This window comes from Protomyctophum bolini (genome assembly GCF_963924005.1).
Source record: "Protomyctophum bolini genome assembly, chromosome: 9".
NCBI lineage: Eukaryota > Metazoa > Chordata > Actinopteri > Myctophiformes > Myctophidae > Protomyctophum > Protomyctophum bolini.
The window spans coordinates 2,847,452-2,865,471 of NC_137870.1; the positions used below are offsets into that span (position 1 = coordinate 2,847,452).

The 18,020-nt window shown below is 43.0% G+C and overlaps 2 protein-coding genes across 14 annotated transcripts in view; both read right to left on the reverse strand.

Annotated features, from left to right (window-relative positions):
- The window catches only part of akap1b (A kinase (PRKA) anchor protein 1b), a 32,431-nt gene extending 20,453 nt beyond the window's left edge, over positions 1–11,978 (reverse strand). The window contains exon 1 of one of the 2 annotated variants that reach the window (XM_080772586.1): positions 11,844–11,978. The gene's annotated coding sequence lies outside the window, so the exon portion shown is untranslated. Of the gene's footprint in view, positions 1–11,248; positions 11,480–11,843 lie in introns of those variants that run through there. The other variant, XM_080772587.1, reaches the window with a different exon arrangement.
- A 1,016-nt stretch (positions 11,979–12,994) lies between these two features.
- The window catches only part of nf1a (neurofibromin 1a), a 118,431-nt gene continuing 113,405 nt past the window's right edge, over positions 12,995–18,020 (reverse strand). For all 12 annotated transcript variants that reach the window (XM_080771537.1, XM_080771544.1, XM_080771542.1 and 9 more), the window contains one exon: positions 12,995–17,420. In XM_080771537.1, the coding sequence (XP_080627663.1) occupies positions 17,278–17,420 (143 nt within the window). In that variant the 3' untranslated portion in view covers positions 12,995–17,277. The remainder of the gene's footprint in view (positions 17,421–18,020) is intronic.

The window sequence follows — 18,020 nt, forward strand, 5'->3', positions numbered from 1 at the left end:
TGAGGACAACACACACACACACACACACACACACACCCTCCATAACCACACTAGGAACTAAATGCCCTCAGGCCGGTGATACAGAGCATCAAAAAAAAGAAAACACTAAAAAAGGGGCTCAGCTAGCTTTGTGCCCAGTGCCCACCTCCATCAGACTCTTGAACACCTAGGCTGAAACCCCCCCCCCCCCCGCTCCACCTGATGGACTATAGTGAAGGCATAGGTTGCATACAGTATATATTTAGATTTTTAATTATTAGTACAGATTTTTATGCTTTTAAGTAGTCTCTCTTAAAAAGTCGTTTTTGTGGTCTTTTTTTATATAGCAATGGTGTATGTGCGTGTACTGTGATTTCTTGTCGTCTTTACCACTGCACAAAATAAGTTTCCGAAAGGAAAAATAGAGTTCTTTGAAGTTGAAGTGAAGTTGAACATTCTACATTTTGGGAGCACGTACAGTAGTAGTAGTAGACTAGTAGTATGTAGTAGTAGTAGAAGAGCCATGGTCCTGGTTCAGCAACAACACTGTAAGCCTACAGACATCACCTGCGGTCTCAATATCTCATGTGGCAACTAAAAAATACGGGGAAGCAGCATTTTGCTTCTACGGGCCGTCGGCATGGAACAAGCTCCCACTGTACCTTCGTCAGGCAGCCTCTGTAGACATTTTTAAAGCTCAGCTCAAGACCCACTTCTACAACATTGCTTTTAATTGATCTTTTATTTTTTATTTTTGTTATTCATGTCCTCACTGTATTGCATTACTGCTTGTTCTTAATGTTGTTGCCTTGCTTTTCTTTTATTCTCCATTTTTCTGTAAAGCACTTTGAGCTGCATTTCATGTCATGAAAGGTGCTATACAAATAAAGTTTTATTATTATTATTATTATTATGTCTCTCTTCATCACCACTCACCAAGTATTAAAGATACTGGCTCGGTTTAACACAGAAGCATAGGGTCCATTGGGCCTTGGCCCAGTCAATGGAGCTATTGCCCAGTCTAGCTGCTGAATTAAAAAAAAAAAGATATACACACACACACTGGCAATTTGGCAGCCCCTCCCTCCCCTCTGTTGGCATACTGTGGGAACGGGGCGTTTTCAAATGGCCAAGTCCGCAAAACCAGCAAAGCGCTTCCAGTGAAATGGACCCATGGAGACACACCCATCGGCCTGTGGTGGCAAACTGTTCACACTTCATATGCGAGTGACCAGATTGGACCCGTCACATTTGGCTGCCAGCGTTATTAACGGGGCCTTAGAGGATAGAGACCCACTAATGTAGCATTAGAGTGTTTCTCTCACTAGTGAGAATAGAGACCCACTAATGTAGCATTAGAGTGTTTCTCTCACTAGTGAGAATAGAGACCCACTAATGTAGCATTAGAGTGTTTCTCTCACTAATGTAGCATTAGAGTGTTTCTCTCACTAATGTAGCATTAGAGTGTTTCTCTCACTAATGTAGCATTAGAGTGTTTCTCTCACTAATGTAGCATTAGAGTGTTTCTCTCACTAATGTAGCATTAGAGTGTTTCTCTCACTAATGTAGCATTAGAGTGTTTCTCTCACTAATGTAGCATTAGAGTGTTTCTCTCACTAATGTAGCATTAGAGTGTTTCTCTGAGCCAACATGCAACAATAGCAGCACCCTGACTCCAGTGTTGTATGCATTAGTGTGTGGCGGGCCATCACACATTCATGACCAGCGCCACAGTATGATTTTTGTTATGTGGATAGGTCATAAAAGGGTCATAAAAAGGCAAATAACCACAAGACAAGGAAGTGAGTGGTACTGTACTGTACTGTACTGTACTGTACTGTACTGTACTGTACTGTACTCCTCCCTGGCCTCTGTGTGTGAATGCTGGACTCTGACCAGAATAGAACAGAGCCTTAATTAGAGTCATCGGTAACACCAAGTAGGGAAGCCAAGGGGCCACAAGCAGAGTTCTCATCGGGCCCGAAAATTAAGGCCCGGCCCTAACTGATCAGGCCCGAGGCCCGGCCCCGGCCCTAAAACGTCGGGTCGGGTCCGGTTCGGGCAGAGTTTGAGAACTCTGGGTCCAGGTACTTTAAAGCGCAGTGTATGCATATAGAGCCCATTGGCCCGGTCTGCATCCGTAACCACAGGGTTGTGCACAATGGCACTGGAGTGTGCAGTGCACGTACCATACATGGTCACTAGGGGGAGCCATGTCATAGTGTAATACAGTACTAGGGGGGAGCCATGGCACATTGGCACAACCTCAATGTCACCATGGGGTTAATGGCTACACTGTGACCTAGAGCCCTGCAAGCCCCGTCGCGGGCCGGGCCCCGGGCCCTTTCTGTCCCCGACCAACAGGCCCAGGCCCAGGCCCAGGCCCGGTCCCGGGCCGTTTCTGTCCCCGACCAACAGGCCCGGGCCCGGGCCGTTTCTGTCCCTGACTAACAGGGTTAGTCAGGTTAGGTTAATTTTCCGATGTGAATTTCACTCAGACTGGACTTTGTTAAATTCTTCTGCAGTCCGCTCCATATTAGTGTCAAACCCTGTGCCATTTCTTACAGACTCCTTGTCGCCACACTCGACAAAGAACCCTACATTAAAAAAGGACCACTTCACCACTTTTCAACCTATCTTCATATAATTGGTCCTCACTAATGTTCATGAAAAAATTACACATTTTTCTTCTACTCCGTCTGCGTCTCATAGGAGGGCTGTGGGCAGATCAGAAACCTGTCCACCAGTGACATCAATGGGGAATCCAAGCCAATTAAAAATGCAGGCTTTTCCATTACTGAAATTTGCAATGCAATAAAGAAGAAAGCCATCGTTCTCAGCATAATACAAATCTAAAAATATATATATATATATCTCGTTTAAAGAAAGATCTGCCTAACGATGATGTCACTGGTGGACACTGTTTTCTGAACTGCCAAGGGTCTTCTTATGACACAAACTGAGTAGAAAAGAATTGTGGTATTTTATCATGAGTATTAGTATAGGACCAATCACAGGTATATGAAGATGGGTTGAAAAGTGGTCCTTTAAAGGGACACTTCACCCTTTTTGCTAAAAAATCTATGGTAATGACATTTAGGAGCTTTAGAACACTTTCCTGGGGGTCTTTATGTGTGTAATGTGTGGTTTTAGGTAGTTTAGATTGTAGCAGTGAGCCCAGTGTCTCTGATGTCATGGACACTGGGATCACTTACTTCCTGGACTACATGTGGTCTCAGTAAGACAGACCTGCCCTATCCACAAGGAGTAGCAGTGCACCAAAGTATAATGGGAATTGTAGTCCAGGAAGGAAGTGAGCCCAGTGTCCATGACATCAGAGACACTGGGCTCACTGCTACAATCTAAAATATCTAAAACCACATATTACACACATAAATACCCCCAGGAAAGTGTTCTAAAGCTTCTAAACGTCATTAACATATATTTTTTTGCAAAAAGGGTGAAGTGTCCCTTTAACAAATTAATCCTTATATCAAGGACTGTGCCATTGAACAATGGTGCATACCCAGATACTAATATTCCACTGGTAAGGACACCAATATATCTTCTATAGATATGAATTTACCAAAATCATAATCCAACAGCCATTAATTCATCCGTGATGTTTATAGAGCATGTTTAGTGAATTCCATGTACAGCTCTGAGCATAGCACTGACTAAGGGCCCATTCATACTCCTATTTTACCGCTGTAGTGCCCAAATGATTTTGGGTCGTCAGAAATTTTCAGTAGCACCGAAGAGTCGACTTTAGGACGGTACTTGTCCCCCCCCCCCCCGAACCTCAAATGACGTCACATTGTAGGATCTACAGAGCCGAACAGACTTTTATTCAGAGTATGAATCGCGCCTTAGTGTATCGACGCAATTTGAGATAATGGCACATCGTGGTAGAGATTTTCACACAAGCCAGCCAAACCCTAACTTATCCGCCCATTTCAAAACCTACAGCGAGACAGTTTAAAACAAGTAAAACATAAATGAATATCAGAAGCTATTAAAAGCAGCACAATTACAACAGGAGGGAGCTACAGTACACAGTAAAACCCTCAGTGCTATTTTAACCATAATGGTCCATTTAAATTACATTAGTAAATCTGTTGACATGTGTAGCCACAGGTGACAGGTGACCACAGGTGACCACAGGTCACAGGTGACCACAGGTGACCACAGGTGACAGGTGACAGGTGACCACAGGTGACAGGTGACCACAGGTGACAGGTGACCACAGGTGATCACAGGTGACCACAGGTGACAGGTGACCACAGGTGACCACAGGTGACCACAGGTGACCACAGGTGACCACAGGTGATCACAGGTGACAGGTGACCACAGGTGATCACAGGTGACAGGTGACCACAGGTGACCACAGGTTACAGGTGACCACAGGTGACCACAGGTAAACACAGGTGACCACAGGTGACCACAGGTGACAGGTGACCACAGGTGACAGGTGACCAAAACTCTTCCTGACAATTTCTTTTATCCCATGATTTTGTAACCCTTTCCCCCCCCCCCCCCCTCCCCATGTCAATTGCCTATGCTGTAATCCTGGGCGTTACCCTCCCTCTGCCAACCTGGGGAAAGCCCCGGAACTGAGCTCATGCTTGCTTCAATGCATGAGGAGTGAGCAGGCCGCTTCTTATCACCTGACAGGGGGGGTGGGGGGGGAGACTAGTTTCCCTGGTAGGACGTAGTGCATGGAAGAAACACGCTTGTCCTCCATCAGGCACCTGGCAGCTGACCAGGGGAAGGCAGTTTAGAGACCAGAATTACTGATTCATAATGTTTAGCGTAGACAGAGGAGAGGACATCATTATAGTTTAACAGTACATCGTTTTCTACACAGCGTTCTGTAACAGCAATCCAGCTATAGTGTCTGGAGGAAGAGACAGGTCTCCTCAGTGGTGCTTAATGCTGAAAGACACATGCAATAGGATATATGGATCATATCATACCGCAATGTAGGGCAAGGCTACCTGAGGAAATGACAGCTATAGGCTACCTGTCATCTCATCACCGTTAACCCATTTAGGCCTGACCTCGAAATAATAAAAAAAAATTAAAAATCTTCAAAATCCTCCAGTTTTCTGAAATAAATATTTTCACGATTTTTCAAAAATAGCAGACCTACAAGCTCGCTATGAGCTTGCCAATCGCTTGGATTTTCTATTGGCTTTCAATGTTTCTATTGGTCATTGTGCGGATGTGACATTTTGGGCACTCGCGCCTCGTGCTGAACAATTAAATCGAGAAAAAAAAGATGGAGATCTAGATTCAGCCACCTACTGTAACTGTATGCAATCTCATGTTGTGAAGAATCATGCTGCGCTAGAGTGGGCTGTCCAATACATTTTTAGTTACCCTTATGGTTTTGTTTACTTTTTTTATAAATATTTATGGGAAAAATGAGAATAGTGTGAGAATCATGATCTCAATTCTTGTGGAGAATTATATTAAGCATCATTTAATTGTAATAAATAATAGAAAGAAAAGCCAAGCAAGGGAACGCTACTGAAATTTGCTAATGGTCAAGTCTTTGCTAATGAAGACCAAACAAGTAAAGACTTGACTTTCTTTTTCTGAAGATGCAAGTAGGCCGGGCGCAGCGCACGCTTGCGACCTGCAGCAATAATTTTGGTCTGACTGATGTACTTACATGTTTCAATGCCTTATGACCTGCTGTAAAACCTTTTGCCCTTCGGGGACACTAATAAACAACCTTGAACCTTGAACCTAGTCCAGAAATAGTAGTACGTACCCACTTAAAGTTTAAGTGGTTATGTGTTTGCTTAAACCTTATGCTTTGGTATTTCATTGGTAAACAGACTTGTTCCTGTAGACACTAAGGGCTGTATTTTGCATGTCTTAGGTGCCAGGTCTTATTCCCTAACTTGAGTACACTAAAAAGACCTGGAGGCGTGATCAATGCCATTTGGCTATTCTGAGTGGCCAAAGAGCATTGATCACACCTCCAGGTCTTTAGTTTACTCAAGTTAGGGAATAAAACCTGGTACTTAAGACACGCAAAATACAGCCCTAAGACTTATCTAATTGGACATCCATAGTAGGCCATGAGGAGAACCTTTGAAACGAGTTGCATTGTACATTAGTCATCTGTCCAACATGATGACTGCACTAACTGCAGTACAGTCCAGAGGCTCTGGGGAATGGGATGTCCAGACCGGCAGGTCTGCCAGCCGTCAGACTAGATCACCTCAGGACACTGTAGCTCTAATGGAGTCATTTACAGTGCGTTTCACATGGGAGTGCAGTGCAGACCTCATCGAGGGAATTGGCAGGGTGTGTCACTTTCAACAAGGTCTCAAATTCATTAGACGTGTTCACACACAGCTCCGACAAACAAATGGTGTGGGCAGAAAACTAGTCTCCGTGATGACCGGTGGTATAAGCTTGTCAGAAACGGGCCCTTTAAACGATTTAGTCCAAAGTTTTAATACATTATACATAACCTCATGCTTAATTCAAAGTGTCTGTAGCATTAGTTTATCCCCAGTGTCCAGGCAATAGGACTACAGAGTTACTGTTAACCATTTCTGCCTCTGCACCGAACAGTACAGAGTGAATTTGACATAGCTACACTGCAAGGTACTAGGTTGTGAAAGAGAGACTTAAACTTGGCTGAAACAGATAAATAAAACGAATTGCAGTCAATAGTAAAACTGAATAATACATTTAAGCACTATGTTTTAGCTGGTTTAACCATGGCTTTGTCTCAAAGAGCCAAAAACCGCCTTGACCTGCACTCAACCAGGCCACGTTTATCATGTCGATTGTGACATTTCTACACTCAAACTTCAAAATTCACAGCCTGGTTGTTGGAAACCTGACTGGTTTTTAAGTTCACATAAGGCCATTTAAAAATAGCTTACAGCCCGATGGAAACGCAAGACCAACCAAAAAAAAAAAGAAAAGAAAAGTCCATATGAAGGAGTGTCTTTTGTCGTCGGGGGGGATCAGAACAGAGAAAGTGCCTTTTTTCCCCCAGTAGGCACAACTGTTGTGTTAACTGTGTCAGCTGTAGTGCAAGGGGTGGTGGTGGTGGGGTGGGGCCTTAACCTCCAGCCATCCTACAGAGCATGCCCAGAACAGCACAGAAACAGTGCTCCGCTGATTGGCCAGAGAGGACTCCCTCTCCATGTTAAAAAAGGAAGTCCAAACATGCCTTTCCTTAACGGACCTGCACCGCCCGGCCTTTACAAGGGAGGAATGCGTCACATGGGTGACTCCCTCACATCTCACTCTGGTGGCAGTCAGGACTTCCACTAGCACCTGATCCCCGGACACACACACACACACACACACACACACACACACACACACACTACACTGACTACAGCATGTGTGTGTGTGCAAAATAAACCTGGACTTTTGACCTCTACAGGCTTGACTGTCTGGCTGTCCTGCCCTGCACTGCAGAGTGAAACATCATCAGATTGTACGGGTCTTAGTGATGGATCAAATGTGACATACAGCACATGGAGCTAATTATTAAATGTAAAGTATTATCAGTCATATCATTGCCTAAAACAATAGGTGACAGTAACTAACTTTACTTAACCCATTTAGGCCTGACGTAAAAGAATATGAAATGTCTTCTAAATCCTGACAGTTTTCTGTCAGGACTGTGATGCAACTTCCAGCACCTTTCTGTGGTCACCGTGTTGAAATATGCATGGCTACTACAGCCAGATACAGGCACTAATTTGGGGGTGACCCCCTCTGCGTGGGACAGTGAGTCCCTCATTTCCAAGACTTTTCAAGGCGTCCCACAAATTGACACCGTGTCTCACATTGTGACTGGCGGGCATCAGTGTTCAAATGGCCCCCTAATAGTCGGCTTTATGTTGTAACGCACTCTCGTTGTCTCTTTTCCTGCAAGATGTATTTTTAAGCCGGTTATAATACCATGATAAATATCCCCTAGGGCCTACAGTAGGCTACAGTACCAAGTCGGCCATATCCTACCACCCATGACCAAAATAAGCACTTTAAAAACAAAATGGGTTTCACAACAAAACAATAGGCAATAATAGGCCTACGGTCGAATATGACATCTAGGCATTAAATTGCAAGCAACTTAAGTAATACGTTGCTATAACCCCGCCCCACTGTCAAACAAGCGATACTTCTGTCCCTCAAATGAACAGTTTGGATCTGATCACCCTACCATTATGTTGCCAAGACTCTACTACATACACACAACATCTACATACTCTCAGAGTATGTAGCAGTGGAAGAACCTCATCGAGGGCTGCTGTTTCACCAGGATTAAGCTTTCCACCTAAGAGGCTCAAGTGATGAATGATGCACGATTAGAACAGGTTAGGTACTAGGTGGAAGACCATGAATGGTAAACCAGCCCCGTTGAGGCAAGAGAAGATGTTCATGATTGAGCAGGCACGCTTCGTCTGAATATAAAGTCTAAGGAATGCATTTCATGCAAAGTGAGAGTCAATGTTGTAGCCAGTACTTCACTTGCATGAAAAATAGTACCGCTGACTTTAAACTAAACAAAACAATATAAGGTTATGCCTTGAATTTCTCAAACACGGTATCAGTATGAATATTATATGGCTGGTTTTGAGATTGCAAACTGTCAATCCATTTCTACTTTAAGTAACAAAAGAAACATCTGTGTTTTAAAATACTAAGTAAATGAGGTAAACAAAGAAGGAGCAATTCCAAAAAATAAAAAGGACGGAAGAACGGTCTAAAATATCTTAAGAAAATAAAGTCTGCACACTCGACCATGCTCCACAAGTTTCTTGTTTTAAAATACAAGAGGGAGAGATTACTATTGAGGGGTGTACGGTTCTCTAATGTGTTAAATAATCAACACCTAAGCTAGCCACAAAAGCAGCACGCCCATACAATGCGCAGGCCTGCCAAGAAAACCATGACTATTAAAACAACCAGCTTCATGATTTCACAACGGAGGAGGAGCGGTGCTTTGTTGTATTCTGACCCCGAGGGGCTGGCCCTTTCCAGGTCACTGTTGTGGCGGGATAAGGAAATCATTGGGACAAGGCTGAGGTGAGGGGATTACAGTGTAGGGTAAATCAGAAGTCTCACGCAGTGGCCTGGTCCTCAACTCCCCCCGGCCACCACATCTCTCTTTGCTCTCTCTCTTCCTACCCAGCGACCTACCACAGGCCCACAGCCTGCAATACTGTAATAGGCCTCAGTGACAAAACACACAGCCATAAGTTAACTCAGTCTGATCCATATAGCTCCAATAATGTCTTCATGGACCAGAGCTACCTATACCATAAACAAAAACGCAAGCCTCTTCTTGGACATAAGTGTCAATCTGGGACTTTTGCAAGTACTGCACTCTCCTCCACGACTATGTAATGTTAGTTTCACTTACTTGGGATGAGACTAACATTAAGTAGGATGAGAGCTAAGGAGAGGCTGTTGTGAGTGACATTGCACATGTGGTGGTGTACGTGGTCAATGAACTAAAAATAATTTGTCAAACAAATGGGGGGAAAAAGAAGAAAAAAGGTAGGGAAGACTTGCATTAGCTGGCTGGAACTTATTTACATAAGACTGGGTGCAAATACAAGCGTTCAAATATATTTGTAACACTCAAAAAAATAAAGTTAGGCTCCGATTAATGCAGATAATTACTTTAATTTCCATATCAGTGGCACGCACACACACGTACCGTGTTGTTTACGACATTCACCTTCAGCAAGGTTAAGAAGAATAGAGGCTCTAACGCCCACATTAAGTTGCCTGGCTTCTCTCCCAGTGACTCGACTTTCAGGCAAGAAAGCACCAGGCCTGACTCGGGTGCATGTGTGCCAGTCAGTCCTCCTGAGTCTGACTCTGACCCAGGTGCATGTGCGAGCGTGACAGACTGTGTAGCTCTGCTAGAGTGAATCGGCCGGTGTTGGTTGGTTGGTTGGTTGCTGACTGTAGGCTATTGACCTTGGAAGGGTTAGATAGATACCCGAAGGGTATGTGTATTTGCTTTACATGTAGAAACACAACGCTGTAAACACGGACGGTGTGCATGGCCCTATAGCCAGTCTGTGTAAGCTGCTTATTCCAGTCAGCGGTTGCTGTATTTGGAATACGAAGCAACCTCAGCGTCCCTTTGATATGAGAGAGTATATCGCTCCTCCACCCTGCAGAACAGATAGCCAGACTCATTGCAACGTGCTGTCTGTCTGTCGCTTGTATCATGACTGCTACCGTCGGCTATCAGACTAGCATTAATCCAGTATTAAAACTGACTGTCGGGGGGGGTCGTCGGGGGATGGGTGGTGAAAGAAGCAAACACAAATATTGTTCTGCCATGCATCATGAATCTGCCAATGATTTCCCCAAATTCGTCGCGAGTTTTTTTTCTTTTCTCGATGAACAACCACCGCTACAACATGACCAACTTTGAGACGCTAATGCTATGGCCCTGTGTCATTACACAGCATATAGGCTACCGTACAGACAGTACGTAGTACAGTATGTATCTACATGTCATAACGATAAGCAGCTCCACCTCGAAGGGGCAAGTGGTTTATCCACATGATCCACTGTCTCTCTACCCAACTGCACGGCCAAAACAACACGGCGTGTCTGACATGACATCCGATGCACGGCCTTTCTACTGCCGGAGGACGTCATTGTTGTGCAGTGTTTCCATGTTGTAGAATAATAAGAGGCACGCCGACCATGACGACAACTTGCTAGCTGTGTGTGTGTGTGTGTGTGTGTGTGTGTGTGTGTGTGTGTGTGTGTGTGACCTACACGGTGCGTAATGAGCAGCATGGTGGCTATATTGGCTAGGCCGCAGCAGCCAGCAGGATGACATTATATGGACCCCGTTAGCCGCTGCGGTGTCATCAAAACAGAACTAAATGACAATAAAAAGGGCGTGCGGGTGCGTGTCAACTGGGCGCATTGTGCGATCCCTCTCCCCCAAGTTCCAACTGCCTGGATCATATGGAAGCCCTCTTGTTCTAATTGAGGTTATGTTGAGTTAGCTAGTTTGACAGTCCAGCCAGGACACACGTACTGCGGCGGCCATACCGATAACACCAACTTACTAAAGCGGTTATGATATTCCCATGTCAGCTTTCTCTGCACGGAACAAAATGTGCTTTAAAATCATCGCACACACAAGGAGAGGTCATGAGTTGCGCACAGCTGTCGCAGCAGAGAGAGATCCATGGGCGTTCTGCGTGGTCACATATAGAGCTAACTGTGTTCTGCGACCTACCTGGGCCTCCTCCCGTCGGACCTTAAGTCTCATATAGCCTGTTTAGTTGTTAGCTCGGGCTGTCACACGACAGACAGCACCGCCGCTCCGTTCCGCTCACTTATTCGAATTCCTCAGGATTGCTAGCTATTCATGATCACTCGTGTCACAATTAAATGAGAGATCCAAAAACCGCCTCGCCGTCAAACCGTGTAGAGTAAGACCCGACAGACGCGGCGCTGCTGCTGCTGTCTGGAACACACACACTACTCCTTGCCTAAAGCCACCATTGTATAATAACGGGAACGGGATAGCAGCGGGCTGCCTTGGCTAACTGGAGGAGGCTAACCGTGGCTACCCCGCTGCTGGTGGCTGGGCTGATCGCGTTATGATGATGAAGCACAATGACAAGGATATTTCTGAACGTGTTGAATCGGTTTGATTAGACAGTGTAGCGGGTTCTTGTGGGTGGACATTCTACACGTGTCTTTGCAACATTTGCTACCGGTTGTGTAAACTATACGTGTGTTATTATTGCCGTCCCCCCGTGCCCCCCCCCCGGCTACAATGTTTAGTTAACGTAAACTTGGTACATTCACTCCACCAGGTTACTTACTGAATGTTAGTGTCCTCAACGCCGCCACGGTGAAATTGAGTCAAGTGATTGCTAATGTTAAGGATTCCGGGCCCGAGTCTGTTCTCCCAAGTCCAACGTGTCCCACGCAGCCACTGTCTAATATCTCTCTCTCTCTCTTTCTCTCTCTCTTCCCCCACGTGTTGCCGTCCCAACACTCTAAAAACAGACCAAACAGCTGATCAAGCCTCGCGATAACTGCATGCGCGGCCCATGGACCCACGGCTCCAATCTTCCATTTATGCACTCTATAATTTAATCACTAGATTTGAAAAAAATAATGTTTATGGATGTTAAACCCGAAACCATCCTAATGTAACACGTGTCGTACGGTACTATAACAATACATTATTGTAATGTACAATAATGTTATGCATCAGGAACTTTCTGAGGTCAAGTGTAAATTGTGCCAGTGTGGCTTGTGTGTGTGTGTGTGTGTGTGTGTGTGTGTGTGTGTGTGGGGGGGGGGGGGGGGGGGGGGGGGGAAGGATAGGTGGGCTGGGCACCAAGGAAGAGTAGTCTCGGTGTTGGACTTACAGAAATTGGGTATTTCCCCCAAAATGTTAAACATACATATATAGATATTTAGAGATTTGGAAAATGTTTTAAAGTATTTGAACATTAGGTCTATTATTTCTACAATTGCTACAAAAGCTGTATAACATATCAATATTATCATATTGGGGATCATCAAGAAGTTGAAGGATACGTTTTAAGTTTTAAGTCTGATGTAGGCTACCGTGCACGTACACTTTAGCCTACATTAAGACACATTTTCAAATATAGTAGGCCATGTATAATTAACATTTTTGGAACAAATAGCCAATTTTACAGTGAGGTGCCCAAATGTCATAGGAAATTATCACGCTTGGTGATACAACTCAAAATCCTGAAATACTATGATTTAGAAAAGAATGTATTTGTGAAATGTTTTCATTCTAGATAGAATGCACAGACATCTATCCAACCATGTCTTAGCCATTTAGCCAGTAATAAAAAAGGTGCTAAAAAAAAGTGCTACACAACCCCTTCTCAATACCCTTACTCATTGGGAGTAACTAAAATTTGTCATAGAGTACAATACAAAATTAATGTAAAAAATATTTTTCAGCACACAGTAGTTCCAAACACACTGGAGAGCAAAACATTTTATTACTAACACTGGAATAGTTCAATTTGTATGTTATTATACAGCAACTAACTGCTTTACAAAAACAAAATGATACAATATCACATATATGTACAGTGTAGTAAATATACCATCTCAAATTGTACACAAAATATTTACAATTGTCACACATACTGCATTAAAAACAAAACTCAGACCAATACTCTAGAGACATTAGATTTTGCATAACATCAAATAAAACATGCCACATTTGAGGTTTTTCGCCTTCACAAACCCATGACTGTGATTTAAGTTAGTGCAAGTCAACCACTTGTTTAAGAGGTTATGGGTACCAAATCTGTAATATTCTATTCACGTGAAAGTAAAACTTCGAAAGCTTGACAAAACTATGGAAAGTTGATGCAATAGGCAGTGAAACTACAACTGCCTTCAGATTCTCTCTGATTTTAATGCCTCGTGGTACTCAAGAACAGAACTTGGTGAATGATCTGTTATGATAGGAGCTAAAACGAGATGAGTGTTTAAATACAACCTATAGAGCAATACTATGACACAATTATGTATGATTTGGCAATGATCGCATTCCATGTAGGTGAAAGATGTATACTTTAAAAGGGAAATTACACCATCATAGATATTGGATCTCAAATTAATTACTTGCTAGCCAGAGATGTTTTTGGTAGTCATTTTGCACAGACCTCACTGCAACACTCAGTATGAAGATACTGAACCCAAAACTCAATTGAATATGCCATGCCTAATCGAGGTGTAATTTTTGTTTTTTGAATAGCTGTGATGTGATTTTTTTAAATCCCGTACATAAAGAGGAATGGGAGGCTCCTCAGAAGATGTATAATGCAATGGAGAAAACCGTTTTGAGAAGTAAAAATTCAGACACATTTTAAAGTAATGGCAGCAAGGACACAGTATAAAATGACTGCCAATAACACAAAAATATGACACAACAGCAGTCTGACAGATCAAATGATAAGAATGACACATGACCCAATGTTAAAAAAAAAAAAAGGTGGCACTGCCCTTTAACCATTACCAAACAGTGCGACACAAATAACTGATTGATGGTTTGGTCCTGATTCCCTAAATGCAAATCACAATAACTCCTTTAGCAAAACTGTAACAATGCATTAATGAAAGGCAACAAGCATTTATTCTGACAAGAGGTTAAAAAGGTTAGGCTAAAATCCTCCTGAATTTAACTGTAACTCCCGAGTGTACAAATGCAAACACTTGAGAGTTCAATTAACACTAAGGATTGTACAGTGTATGTCTGTCCATTGGCCACTGATTTGACACTATACCAACTAATACACCATTGACTCTGCCAGAGGGATATTTGCGTTGCTCTGTGGTAATCAATACTAGTGAATTTAGTAGTGTGTCCATTTTTCAAGTTTTCTTTTTATATCTATAATCTCCACTATTGAATAACAACCAAAGCACATGTCACATTCTTCCCTTTACATCGTTCTGCAGACGACCGTACAACTTAAAAACAGAGTTTGAATACAGTTTGTGGCCATTTGTTAAAAACACAACCTGCTCATTTCCTTACAGAAATTACAGACAAGCCTTAAGAAAAAAGACAAGAAAAAAGAAAAAAAGGTTTCCATGACCACGCCGCATGTTTGTTCACTGAATGTAATCTATGAACAAAACAAAAGAAAATTGTAACAATCATCTACAGTATGGAATTCAAAGAGATGTGATGGACTATTTCACGACTGTATGGTTTAGCTATGCAGCCAACTTGTACACGTAAAATTGTGTTAAGAAATTATTCTTTTTCAGCAGGGACACTTTTTTTTCTCTCTTTTCTTTTAAGTAATGAATTTGAGTATTGCACAACAACACTCAACTCTTTACACAGTCCATGTGTGAATATTAAGGCAAGATATGAATATCCGATTAAAAAAAAAGAAAAGGACAAAAAAACGAAAGTGGACAATTTTGGCCTGTATGAGGAGCTGTTGGCTTGACGGAGGAGACTGAATTCTGTCAAACGGAACATTAATATGCATCACAACAATGAAAGGGTATGCATGACATAACTGAAAACACATTGAATTGTCAAACTCAGATGAGCAATTAAAAGATCTTGTGCCAGTTATTCCATAAACGCACGTTTTGCTTTTTGAAACCAGATTTGCATTTTTACCTTCCCATAGTGCAAGCTAATCTTTGGTGCAGTGAGTGACCCCTGGTATCTGCTGTATAAGGGTTATGGAGGACAGAGGGAGCCGGTTCCTCCAAATATGACACCAGGATTATGTCTCTTCGGAGAGAGACTCTGGAGGAGTTGGGGGGGGGAAATAGATCTGTAGGTTTAATGAGCTTCTACCTACAGTCGGTAAAATATAGGTAGATTGAACACGAGAGAGAGATTTTATCCCAATATCCCTTGGGGGGGTTCTTGTGTTTCATGACAACGGTGTACTTAACAGGATGACATGGAGGTATACATTTCAAGGGGACGTACAAGTTCATACAACCTTTCGAGGTGACATACACGTTCATACAATCCAAAGTCTCGCTCTTCTAAAAATGGTCAGTGGACGTAATCAATAAATAAACTTCACATCGAGAGGAACCTAAATGTGAATATAGGCAACAAAAGAGAAGTTGGCATCATAATCGCACCAACGTCAACGTGCTGAATTTGGTTTTCCCTATTAGACAATACAAAAAAGAAAAAAGAAGAAAACGGTGGTTGACCAAAGAGTTTAAGAGTTGAGGATTATTGCATATTACACAATTTTCCTTGTCACTCTATGTGTAAACAAAATCAAAATGCTATGCACTGGAAACACAATTCGTACTGAGAAAAAAACATTAACAACAATAAACAAGAAAATCTTTAAAATAAAACGTGTTCAGCTATTTACAAAGTCTGCGCCTTTCCTCCTAGTGTTTTGCGATTGTTATGTCCATACATGGAAAGAAGTGTTTCAAAAATAATAACATTTTTTTTGGAAAGTGTTTAAAAAAGAATAACTTTTTTTTTGTATGCACTATCTAGCTGTACAGGATAAATACTCTCAGGCAACAGGGTATATGGATGATTGTATATTTGACGATCATTGAATGACATTAGTGACACAGCTCTCTCTCTCTCACCACGAGTGTGCACGTGGTTAAGAGTGGACACAACACGCCTCGATAATTAGTACCTGTTCTCTAGTCCCCCCAGTTAAGGTTTCGCTTCTTATTTTACAAATTATACACATTGAAAAAACCCTGACAAAAGGCACACCATGGATAAAACGTCAACATCTCAATTATATCACTAAGGACTAGTTATACATAATCTTTCTATGTATAATATGTACAATTAACTGTGGAGGATTGACAATACGGCGAGTCCATCCAAAAAGATCCAGAATCAAGATGTATGCAAAGGGGTCTGTTAGAGACACAGCTCCACCCCCTCACTGCCTTGTGTCACTTGGTCCATCTTGTACTGATAGAGGTGATGGCTGCACTCTGAGTGCTTAGGCTGCTAATGAGGAACGGCGAAAGGGACTCAGAACTTATTTGTTTTGTGTGGATGTAGCGCACCCCCCCCCCCCCCCCCCCCACCCCCACCCCTTTGTAATTCACTTGACCTTCATAATATCACACTGTTCTGGTCCAATCTGCCAAAGCTGTTCAAGGTGAGAGCTATTGGCATTTCTCCACCCAATACTCAAGTAATCTGAAGAGTCTTGTAATTAGGTGGAGGGGAGGGGGGGGACGGGGGGACGACGACAGTGGATTTCCTCCCACCCCCAAGTTCATACACACGTGTGTGTGTGTGTGTGTGTGTGTGTGTGTGTTTGTGGGGGGGTCCTGTGTATTATGTACAGTTTACATCTCGTCTTCCAAAACACCAATTGTTTGAGGATTCTATTCACAAAAAAGGAGACTGAAGGACTGAGACAATGACACACAATGGCTTATTATTCACCTTAGGCCATCTCAAAGCTTCAAATATAAAACAGAATCTCAGTCAGAGTTTTAACTTTGCCCTCACGACTTGTATTCCCCCCCGTTCACTTAATGCTCCTGATGAAAAATCCCCCCCCCCCCCCCCCCCCCAAAGAAATAAAAATAAATCTCTTGTTCTCTCTCAGAGACCACAACGACGACAACAACAACTAACAACAAAAAGGATCAAACTAATAAAAACTGTAAAAAGAGAAGTGCAGCATGAAGTCTGGCTAATGGGCCAGGGAGGGCATTGTTCTCTCTGTCTCTCTCTGTGGGTTTTCCTTTGTTTGTTTTCATGGTTCATACTATTTTCTTGATGCTGGGTCTCTTGAAGCTGCCCGCGCTGCGCTGCTTCTGCACCTGGCTGGCCGAGCCGTGGCGCGTCCGTCCACTGCTGGACAGAGCCGAGCTGGGGGACAACTGGACGTTCTCCTTGTCCACGCCTGGGAGGAGGAGGAGGAGGAGGAGGAGGAGGAGCAGAGGAGGAGGAGGAGGAGGAGGAGGAGGAGGAGGAGGAGGAGGAGGAGGAGCAGAGGGGCGAAGGGTGGGAAAAGGAAGGAACAGCAGTGGTGGGGAAAAAAAAGGACCAAAATAGTTTACTTAAGTAAAAGTATATCAATACTGAAATATAGAAATACTGCTTGAGTAAAAGTATTGGCCAACAAAAGCAAAAGTAATCATTTTGCAGAATGTCCCATTTCAAGTTTTCAAATGTATAATAGTACAGTGTACAGTTAGTGTAGAATAGATGAAACGGGGGAACCACGCTCATTTTATTTTTCTTAATCGTTGAAGGGTGTATTTTCAGACTCGGTCAGGTAACAGGCTATACACAAGAGTTGATTAAATCAATTAATTATCAGCTGCATTATTATTATCATCTGCTGGGCCTGCTATAACAGCCTCTGTGTCAGTTTCAGCGCAGATAGGAACCAAAATTCTCTAAGACGGAACTATTGTGTTTTCCGAGTCGTTCGTTTCCACCCGGGCATCGAGTGGCGCGCGACGAGCTTGTAGGTCGAAGAACCACTGACATAGATTTT